This window comes from Sinohyriopsis cumingii, chromosome 7 (genome assembly GCF_028554795.1).
Source record: "Sinohyriopsis cumingii isolate HCF-2022 chromosome 7, ASM2855479v2, whole genome shotgun sequence".
Taxonomy (NCBI): Eukaryota; Metazoa; Mollusca; class Bivalvia; order Unionida; family Unionidae; genus Sinohyriopsis; species Sinohyriopsis cumingii.
In genome coordinates, this window is record NC_142967.1 from 37638694 (window position 1) to 37649934 (window position 11241).

Below are 11241 nucleotides of genomic sequence, written 5' to 3' on the forward strand. Positions count from 1 at the left end.
ATTTGATAACGCTTAGGGAATCACTTTGGTGATCCATAATTGGTTAATAATGAAAATTAAAATTTTAGTAAAAATATCTTTTGAAAAGCTTATCCTATATGTAATTTTAAAAAAATATAGACAGATTACTACTGATGCAATTTTAGTATTTTTACAGGCTTGACTCAGGAGTACTCAGTAATGAAAGTAGCACCTGATTCATTTGGTGCAGAATCAATAACGTGTTTCATGCACATGTAGATAAACAAAATGCCGCGGCTCATATGGTGTTGTCCACACATAAGCTTGCACCAAGGTTAGATGTGCATGGAGAATTATAAGTCTCATCATCAGCACCCAGAAATTTTAATTTATTGAATTTTGAATATGATAGTGTTTCCATATGTTTACTATTGGAGTTGAATTAGTACCGTGAGTCCTTAAAATCTAGACATAATGTGATGAAAGGTCGTAATATTTTTAATATTTCTTTGCAAAAATTAACAATAAACGTATCAAGCAAATGATACTCAGTACTTTTTAATTAAATGAGTAATTTCAAATACGTATCATGGAATGGAAATTTTATAATTCCATAAAACTGTTCCATTTTGCGCCATTCGTTAACTGCGCATTATAAGACATACACAAAATTTGTCCAGCAGAAATAGCCGAGTTGTTCCGAGTATCTAACTGATGCAAGTGTAATGGCCGTCGTCGGAAGCATGTGCGTGAGGTCCTTGAGAGGACTCTCACAGTGTACCCGATCTGTGTTTTTGAATTCTTCAATATATCGGTAAGTTAAGATGTAAATCGATTAATTATCTTTTGCTCAGATTTGTTTCCAGTGTTGTTCAGACACGTGTACAAGAGTTTGATTAGAACGACAGAGCTTCATAATTTTCTTTTTTCTGTTGGGGGTGGGGTGGGACGGGGGCTAGTTGACTTGTGGTCATTTAGACCGATACGATTTCATCCCGAATCGATTCAGCCCAAACGCTACTTTCAGTCGGGTAGATTTGCCTGGGCTGTTCCGATCATATACATTTTATTTCATTGGAATAGCATAACGTTTAGTAGTCCTACAACGCACAGGGGCTCGTATCGTTGCTTGAAATTGACCTGTCATACATGTATTATATAATAACTACAAGGGAGGACACTTCTCTCCTTGCTCGCGCGACCTATTTAAGAATAAACACTGATATTTAAAGTTACGCTTTGCGTAGCTTAATAAAATTGGTACCGATATTTAGCTCAGGCATTCTTCTGGGTATCCCTTAGTCCTACCTGTAAGACCTGACGCTGATATTTATGTTTTGGGCGTCAGGGTCTTACAGCATAACTAACGGCGCTGTGTAGTGTGTTTTGATGTCGACTAACATCGTTAGTCAGGAATATTTCACCCAACTGACAACTAAAATAACGGCGCTTTTCTACAAAGTAAAGTTATAATGTTTTAGTCAGACTTTACTTACTCTGATGCCTTTTCTCTAATAAAAATCAAGTTCTCACCAAAGAAATGGACCCATTTTCAAGTTTCTTTGGCCTACATTTCAGTTGGCTTGAAAGTCGAGAATGCCGAAATCGAATAAAGTTGAAATATTATTTTTGTACGAAACGAATAAAAAAATATATTATTGTGCCTATTTGAACTGTTAGCAACGGTTCGTTCGTTCAAGAAACAGATCCCCAAATGAACCTACTTGAACTTACTTCGGCATACCTCGACTACCATCGCATTGCAACAAATTCAAATGTATGTCAACGGAACGTGAAAATGCATCCATTTGCTAGTCATATTTTCATTCCACCAGGATAAAGACAGCACAGTAAGTATATTAATTACACATAAATTAGTGGGAAAATATCGATATAGGATGCCAAGTGTGTGAGATGTTCCTGAAACTTTGATTACTCATTCCGATGTCAAAGACATCGGAACACACTATACAAGGTCGTTATTTGGATAGTAAGACATAGCACCTAAACAAAATCAAATTGTGCTATGTCTTACATGTAGGACTAGGTATCCCTATCCACACAAGTGCTCAACGCAAGCTTGATGTTGAGAAAAAAAACCCACAATAATCTTAAGGAAAGAAGGGATGCATCGTAGAGTCGTAAACATGGTACATGTAGTTCTTGTCACTGGTTTTCACATGTGCACGCCCTTGTCTCAGAGTAAAAGTTAGCCAAAAACGCACATTTCGGAGCCTGTAATTTCAGTTTAGTACAATACAGAAACGTCAATAATGGCTTGATGAATAGATAAATATCTCAGGAGTAAAACATGCCGTATAGTATGGTCGTGTGCCTTTAAAAATGGAAATGGCGGAAGTAAATAGTCATGGGTGGAACAAAGTATTTGGAAGTTCCGTACCTTCTCTCTTATATATTATGATAGAGAGGGTCCTATGTCAGAATGGGTCATGGGGGTAATCTAAGATATTTATGTCACTGTGTATGATTTTTTTCCTTTAGATTATTGTTTTCTTTCTCAACTTCAAGCTCACGTCGTGCACCTGTGCCTATCCATAGGAGTCTAATGTTTTATCAATAAAGTACGGCGAAATCTCTGACAACATGAAATCATGTTATTGGTAATATAAATGAACACAAGGAGTGCAACTGTGACCACAACCCTCGAGTCGACTTTTCTTATGTGACTTTTATCACTTAAGAATCGCAAGGAGACTGAAAAACTACACATAGACGTTCTCAAGACAGTGATGCACCAACGCATGACTATTGGACAATGTCATTAATCCAATCTGGTGAATTAACCTTTATTTTCACCACTGCAGTCACAAACCCTTTCATATAAAATCCATCAGACGGAAGTAGCCCATTCTACCAGTTTCTACCCTGCAGTAAATATGCATTAGGATCTAATAATTGTACAGAACAAGGTGCAGAATCTGTGTTATCTTTTATTACTAATATTTTCTTCTCCACTATTATTTTCTGTTATGAAAAAATATCAGTACAAACAGATAATCTTACCAGGTGGCAACCTCTAAAAAATCGATGAAACACATTTCTTTTAATCTACCGGGTCCAGCATCCATCTTTAATATTTGAAGTGTGATGTCATCTACCGTTATTTCTACTATCAGAACTTTAACTACATATTTCTGTTCTGCAAATTTATATAAATTATAAAATGATACAGTCTGAAATAAAAACTAAGCTAAACATTTTATCTTGTGAAATTGCTTTCATCATGTTAATTGTTATTCACTTCTGTCTGGTGGATTATATATAAAAGGGTTTGTGACCACAATGGTGAAAATATAGGTTAATTTGCCAGATAATTTAAAAAAAAAAGCTTTTCCTTATGTGGTTTTTACATCACATGCCACTAGCATTCTACTTTTATTACAACTTTTACTGTCAGTAAAAAAAATTTTTTTAATGAATTGATGATTTGTTGACTTTGGATTCTGCTAGGAAGGCTCATGATACAGAACCAGGGTTCTCAGTAGATTTGAAAACAGAAGAGCCAGTTTACTCTTGACCCCAAAATCTTGGGATTCAAAATGAAAATCTCAGTAGTCAAACTAAAATTTCAAGAGCAAGTTCTTTTGGACAGCCATGATCCCATATCTGTAATTCCTTGTTATTGCTGGAAACAAATGATATGTAAGATTTTTTTTTTGTCTCATGCTGAATAATGAGAAATGCTTGTACAGTATTTTGTCAGGAACATACAATCTGATGTTTGTAAAAGTATTTCTCTTTCTAACAGGGGCCCCGAGTGGCAGAGTGGTCTAACACGCTCTCCGTTACGGATCACTGCCATCTCACCTCTGTCTGCGTGGGTTCGAGTCTCGGATTCGGCTAATATGGGTATGTGAGAAAGCTTGCCAGTAGCTTTCTGACATGTGAATATGAATTTTAAAAAAAAAAACAGCAAACCAAATACTATTTAACCAATGCCTAACATTACTGCAAGTACTTAGGCAAATGATAAAACCTTACATATGCAATCCTAGCAGTGGACTGTTGTAACAAGCTACAGAATGACAATGAAAAACCCTTAATCTAAGTTATTTTTGTAACTCTGTGTGATTTTTTCCTTTAGATGATTGTTTTCTTTCTCAACTTCAAGCTCGCGTCGTGCACCTGTGCATATCCACAGGAGTCTAATGTTTTATCGATAAAGTACGGCGAAATCTCGGACAACATGAAATCATGTTATTGGTAATATAAATGAACACAAGGAGTGCAACTGTGACCACAACCCTCGAGTCGACTTTTCTTATGTGACTTTTATCACTTAAGAATCGCAAGGAGACTGAAAAACTACACATCGACATTCAAAAGACTGTGATGCACCAACGCATGACTATTGGACTATGTCATTAATCCAATCCGGCGAATAAACCTTTATTTTCACCATTGCGGTCACAAACCCTTTCATATAAAATCCATCAGACGGAAGTAGCCCATTTTACCAGTTTCTACCCTGCAGTAAATATGCATTAGGATCTAATAATCGTACAGAACAAGGTGCAGAATCTGTGTTATCTTTTATTACTAATATTCTCTTCTCCACTATTATTTTCTGTTATGAAAAAATATCAGTACAAACAGATAATCTTACCAGGTGGCAACCTCTAGAAAATCGATGAAACACATTCTTTTAATCTACCAGGTCCAGCATCCATCTTTAATATTTGAAGTGTGATGTCATCTACCGTTATTTCTACTATCAGAACTTTACATATTTCTGTTCTGCAAATTTATATAAATTATAAAATGATACAATCTGAAATAAAAAATAAGCTAAACATTTTATCTTGTGAAATTGCTTTCGTCATGTTAATTGTTATTCCGCCACGCAGTAGGATGGGCTACTTCTGTCTGGTGGATTATATATAAAAGGGTTTGTGACCACAATGGTGAAAATATAGGTTAATTCGCCAGATAATTTAAATAAAAAAAAGCTTTTCCATATGTGGTTTTTACATCACATGCCACTAGCATTCTACTCTTATTAAAACTTTTACTGTCAGTAAAAAAAAATTGTTAATGAATTGATGATTTGTTGACTTTGGATTCCACTAGGAAGGCTCATGATACAGAACCAGGGTTCTCAGTAGATTTGAAAACTGAAGAGCCAGTTTACCCTTGACCCCAAAATCTTGGGATTCAAAATGAAAATCTCAGTAGTCAAACTAAAATTTCAAGAGCAAGTTCTTTTGGACAGCCATGATCCCATATCTGTAATTCCTTGTTAATGCTGGAAACAAATGATGTTTAAGATTTTTTTTTGTCTCATGCTGAATAATGAGAAATGCTTGTACAGTATTTTGTCAGGAACATACAATCTGATGTTTGTAAAAGTATTTCTCTTTCTAACAGGGGCCCCGAGTGGCAGAGTGGTCTAACACGCTCTCCGTTACGGATCACTGCCATCTCACCTCTGTCTGCGTGGGTTCGAGTCTCGGATTCGGCTAATGTGGGTATGTGAGAAAGCTTGCCAGTAGCTTCTCGTGTGTCTGTGGTTCTTTTCAGGGTTCTTCCTCCACCATTAATACTGGCCGCCGTGTATAGCCTAACATGTGCTGAAAAATGGTGTTAAACCCAACAACAACAACTCTTTTAACAATGTGTGACTGTCTGTATATTATGTATATGAAACAGATGATTATTTTTAACCTTTATTAAATTTTTAAGTTCTCAGCATATTCTGTTATCAATTGCTCAAATCATTTTAAATGCAAAAATATACCAATACAACTATGAAGGTGATATATTATTCAGATATCAAGGATGTACATCACAGAGTTGTCAGTCAGTTCACTTTTCCACTCAGCCTAAAATTTCTAATAAATTTCAGTGATTGATTCTTCTCCTCCTCCTTCTCAGAGCTGACACTTTCTGTTTCTTTTGGAGTCGAAGGGTCAGAAAGCTCATCACTGGCAGGTCATTCCCAAGACTGAGACAGAAAAGAAAATATACTTTTTTGTGCCATTGTAATGTTCAGAGTGTTTATGTCCATTCAGTTTTATCTGAATGATGGTTTTAAACAGTTTGCTGATTGAAGCAAATTGATTACCATAAAACACAATCTCACGATGAAAACTGGCTTCACGTGAAGCTGTATTTTCCCATTTTGTCTAACTGATTAAAGTGCAATCAAACAAAACTTGGACGTTTTATCTGAAATGAATCCAGTGAAGTCATAAATGATTTCAAATTTTTAAACATTCCGCCTAATGAAGCTTCGCAAGCTACCATATGCTCCAGTGCTGATATTTCATCAAAAGGCAGTACGGTTATGTCGTAATTTCCTATTCCTCTACATACACTTCAAACTTGATCCCAAAACAATTTAGCCTAATTCATTTGCATATAAGTGTGAAATCAGGGCCTGCCCAGTTCATATATATTTTCCATTGGTGCGATATTATTGACCGTCAAGGTATAAATTGTTTTTGAGCAGATGTCAGTCAGTGTCACTTGCAGTAAATTTGATATGGACAGCACATTCCTTGTAAGATAATAAGCTGGAGGTGAATCAAGGGTAATCAAGATTGATGTTTAGGCCCAAATCAATGTGTCAAAAAGACATATAGATCAGAATTTCTGCACATAAAAAATGGGTCATATTTAAATTTTATTCATCAAAACAGGAGGGTACACGTCTGTTTAAACCCAGAGAACAATTGGATATATGTAAAACAAATGTAATATTTTTTGTCATTCTTTGTCATATATATATATATATATATTTTCCCACAAAGCAGGTAGCTGAAGCAGGACTGGCAAGTCTTTGAATTTTGCTGCACACCTATTACATGCGTATGGAGGACTCCTGCTTCAGTGATTTTCTGCGTCCAAGATCAAAAATTGGCATCCAGATACACGTAATTAGGCGTTACCGAGATCTTTGTGGCTGTTAAGTTACTTTCTAATTTGTTCACATCTTTTCATTTCCATGGCTGTCTCCAGCTGATCAGATTCTAGGCCTGTTTAAGCACATGTTCACATAGCATGTAAACAACAATAGCTACATTCTACTTGCAAAAATATAGTGAATTGTTTAGTGATATGAATTTGTTGACAATGTGATATAGATCAAAAGTGGACTACCGTTTACATGATTTATACTTGAATTCATGGATTTTTCATATACATGTACAGTACATAATGCATTATGGGCTGTACTACATAAAGGTAAGTTGTCAATATGCAAGTTTATTTCAACTAGTTTTGTCTTCATTTAGCCAAAAGCACATTTCTTTCGTGCCTGCTTTTATTACCCCCCCCCCTTTTTTTGTTTTTGTTTTTGTTTTTACATGCAACATTTTCTTCAGCTAAATGACTTGGTTGGTTACAATATGGTTTGGTCTGTAACACAATCAGGTTCTGTGGACCTCAACAACCGTGTTATAGTGGGGTTATTCAGTAATATTAAGGGGCTTCATAGGGTGAGAGAGTGTTGTAGGAAAATGTATTTAAAAATACTGTATTCCACTGGTAATAATAGTATGTTATTGTCCTAATATTTTTTATGATTTCCCTTTAAAATCTCGAAACCCAATGCGAAGCAAACACTTTTAATTTTAAAAAAAGATGTGGCGGAAAGTTCTGATCTCTACATAAATTACGGAATTTATGTGATAGTGATGTATAGTTTATAAATTTCAGATGTGGTGCTTATAGGTTATCAACAACTGCAGCTGAGACAAACAACAAACCGGAAGAACCAGCTGTAGCAGCATCGGCATCAGCAGAGAAAAAAGTAGAAGGACCAACTGAGGCAGAAAAAGCTCTCCTTGCAGAAAAAGAGGTCTTGCAGACAGAGTTAATGGAATATAAAGTAAGTGCCAGTTATACCAATGCAGATGTCTTGTAAACACTTAATCATGCTTAATTTTTTATTGGGGATGCAGAAAATCAATTAACCGGGAGTTCATAGTACACATGTAATAGTTGGGTGGCAAAATTCAAAGGCTTGCCAGTCATGCTGTGATGGAAAAGTGTTGATCAGTTACAAAAGTAAACATCATTATCATGATATATACACCACACTCTTGTACCTCCTGTATTTTGATGGTGATTTTAGGGCAAATTTCTGATTTTGATATTTTAAATGTTGGCAGGTCTGGTATTATGATCAGGTAACATATTTGTAGAAGAATCTTAATTTTTTAGTACAGTATGTTCAGTATCACTTTCCTGATCATAAAATGGATCCTGCAGTTACAGCATACATGGAATTTTGGCATTAGACCCTGTATCAAGGGGAGATTACTCTGTGTGATTTGGATTTTTAATGTAGCTTTAACAATTTTTCAGTCATATTGCTACGCTGCCTGCAGTGTGACAATTTATAGTGATGTCTAGCACTGGGGGCATCATGCCGGAGACATGTAGCATGATGTCCCACCCAGTCACATTAGCCTGACACCAGGCCAACCAGTCCTAACACTAACTTCTTACTGCTGAGCGCCAAGTGAGGGAACTGTTAGTACCATTTTTGTATGTCTTTGGTATGACTTGACCGGGATCGAACCCACAACCTTTCGCTTCGAAGGCAGACACTCTAACCACTAGGCCACCAGAGCGGTTGATCACTCTGCGTGACTGCTGCATATGTGGCATAACAGTATTTAACTATTATGGCCAACATTTTGCTTGGGAATGCAGGATGTGCATGATAGTGGTAGGACTTCAAAGGTATTATGACCATGTTTTATAGAAGACACATTTTTCTAGACAATTTAGTTTCTGTACAAAAACATTAATTCAATGTCACATGTCTGGACTAAACTTTCGAATGTCTTTTGCTTGAAATTTATCATGAGCTCTAAGTGTGCTGAGGATTTACAGACCTGCCAACCCTACTAAAAAAAAATGGGAGAATCATGATTTTTGGACCTACGTCCTGATTCCCTGATTTTTAAGAAAACTATGTATTTTTTTTCTAATAAAACCACATTTTCCATTTCACTGTTTCTTCTGGTTTTTCTGTGTCAGGTATGATTGTTAGTATGTTACCATATCTGGCTTGATTTCCAGTTTTCATCTGCCAATACAAAGAGATTGTCTCACAGTGTGGCTCTCTTTATCTGACCCCATCAGCAAATCTCACGTCATAATGGATAAGTTTCTCAGCTAGAAATGAAAAAGAAGAAAAGTAAATAACTGATGACCTTTCACCAGCCAAGAAAAAGAAATGGGATAAAAAATATAGCAGTTTGCTTTCATTCGTACATCGACTCATGGGGCCTATCGTGCATTCTGCCACTGATGATCGTCTCTTTTCTCATTCAGTTCTGCATCGAAAATGTAGATTTGGTAAAGCTGAAACTCCGTGCAAGTCATTAGTGTTGATTCCTTCCATTCATTTGGAGAAAAAGGCCAAGTCCTTAAACGATGCTTCAGATTGTTGACGCATCTGCAACGCTTGCATAAATAATTAAGTCATCCTTTAGTGGGTTGCTCTCAGGAACAAAAGATGGATCTGTCAACTGTTGTCTCCAACCCTTGGGAGAATAATGCTATCAATACTTTCAATATCGAACAGCAATGCTGAGAGTGCATTCTCAATGGTCAGAAAAAACAAAACCAGCCAAAGAGCCATCCTGTTAGCATCAACCCTGGAAGCTATTCTTGCTAGGAAATTTGTCACCCAAGGACAAATAAAAACAAATGATCTTTTGCAGAAATGCAAATCTGCACCATACAGTGGACTGAACTAACAAAAGTAAACATCTTTATCATGATATATAACACCTTACTCTCGCCTTCTGATTTTTTAATGGTGATTTGGGGGCAAATTCCTGATATTGATTTTTTTTCAATGTTGGAGAAACAAAAATAACCATGTACCTGAATTGAATAATTATGATCGCACATGAATTTGTTTGCCAATGAGAGACGTATACTTTATGGATGTTCTTTTGTCTTATTTCAGGATAAATATATGCGGGCATTGGCAGAGACAGAAAATGTACGTCAGCGTATGAAGAAACAGGTGGATGATGCTAAAATATATGGGATACAAGGATTTTGTAAAGACCTGATTAGTGTAGCAGACATTTTGGGCAAGGCTACCGAAAGTGTTCCGAAAGAACAGCTTACTGATCAGAACATTCACTTAAAAAATTTGTTCGAGGGTCTGACAATGACAGATGTGGAACTTCAAAAAGTATTTATCAAACATGGGCTGATCAAGATTGATCCCAAAGAGGGAGATAAATTTGATCCATTCGTTCACGAAGCTCTGTTTGAAGTTCCTAAGACAGGAAACAAGGAGACTGGAACCATCGCCTTGATAACAAAAACAGGCTACAAACTTCAAGATAGGACGATACGTCCAGCTCTTGTAGGGGTCTTCAAGTGATCTTTGTTCATTATCCTAAAATGATTGTAAAAGTTATTAGTGTCATTGTAAGGGCTTCATTGAATGGACCTCTCTTGTAGTGGCTGTTGTTTTAATAAAAATGTTGTCTGTCATGTGTAATATTCAGAATCCTTCAGGGAATGATATTGGTACTGATTTGTTCTAAAATTACAAGCAGATGTGTTATATGCCAATGCAAAAGGAAAACATGCAGGGTTACAATTTAAAGTGATTTTTCCCAAAACATTTATGCCATGCAGTTTTAGCATGCTGTTTGCTTCATAACAGTTTTTCAAAATATTGTCTTGGGGCAAAAAGAGCTGCAGCAAAAACTTCGAACTTGAAAAATCTGAATCGAAAGAGAAAATATGATGTAATTAAAGCAAATCTTCGGGCACTATTAATTAGTAATTTTTTCATGTACTCTGAATTTTGTGTCACCTTGATATTTGTCTACCCAGCATACCAATTGTCATGTTCTGTTATTTGTAACATTAAAAGGTTTTTTTTAAAAAAAAAAGTTAATGGTTGTTAATGAACTACTCTGATTAATGTTTAGTCACGAATTAGACTGATATGAATTGTTTGAGAAATCAATTAAAAATATTGGATTTTGCTCGGGTTTTTTTCTTTCTTATTGTTATAATCAGTATGTGTAATCTGCCATGATATCCATGTTAATTACGCGCTAATGTTCATCATCAAGATCTGCCATGATATATCCATGTTAATTACGCGCTAATGTTCATCATCAAGATCTGCCATGATATATCCATGTTAATTACGCGCTAATGTTCATCAAGATCTGCTATGATATATCCATGTTAATTACGCGCTAATGTTCATCATCAAGATCTGCCATGATATATCCATGTTAATTACGCGCTAATGTTCATCAT

The 11241-nt window shown here is 35.9% G+C and overlaps 1 protein-coding gene across 2 annotated transcripts; it reads left to right on the forward strand.

The window, feature by feature from the left end:
- Positions 1 to 625: 625 nt before the first annotated feature.
- LOC149795042 (grpE protein homolog 1, mitochondrial-like) lies at positions 626 to 10958 on the forward strand. Of its 2 annotated transcripts, none has more exons than XM_089964721.1 (3): positions 626 to 775; positions 7642 to 7813; positions 9914 to 10958. In XM_089964721.1, the coding sequence occupies exons 1-3, from the start codon at positions 687 to 689 to the stop codon at positions 10340 to 10342; spliced, it is 690 nt and encodes a 229-aa protein (XP_089820847.1). In that variant the 5' UTR covers positions 626 to 686; the 3' UTR covers positions 10343 to 10958. The 2 variants fall into 2 exon arrangements, with proteins under 2 accessions (XP_089820847.1, XP_089820848.1); XM_089964722.1 differs by having other exon boundaries at positions 656 to 775; positions 7657 to 7813.
- Positions 10959 to 11241: the final 283 nt, after the last annotated feature.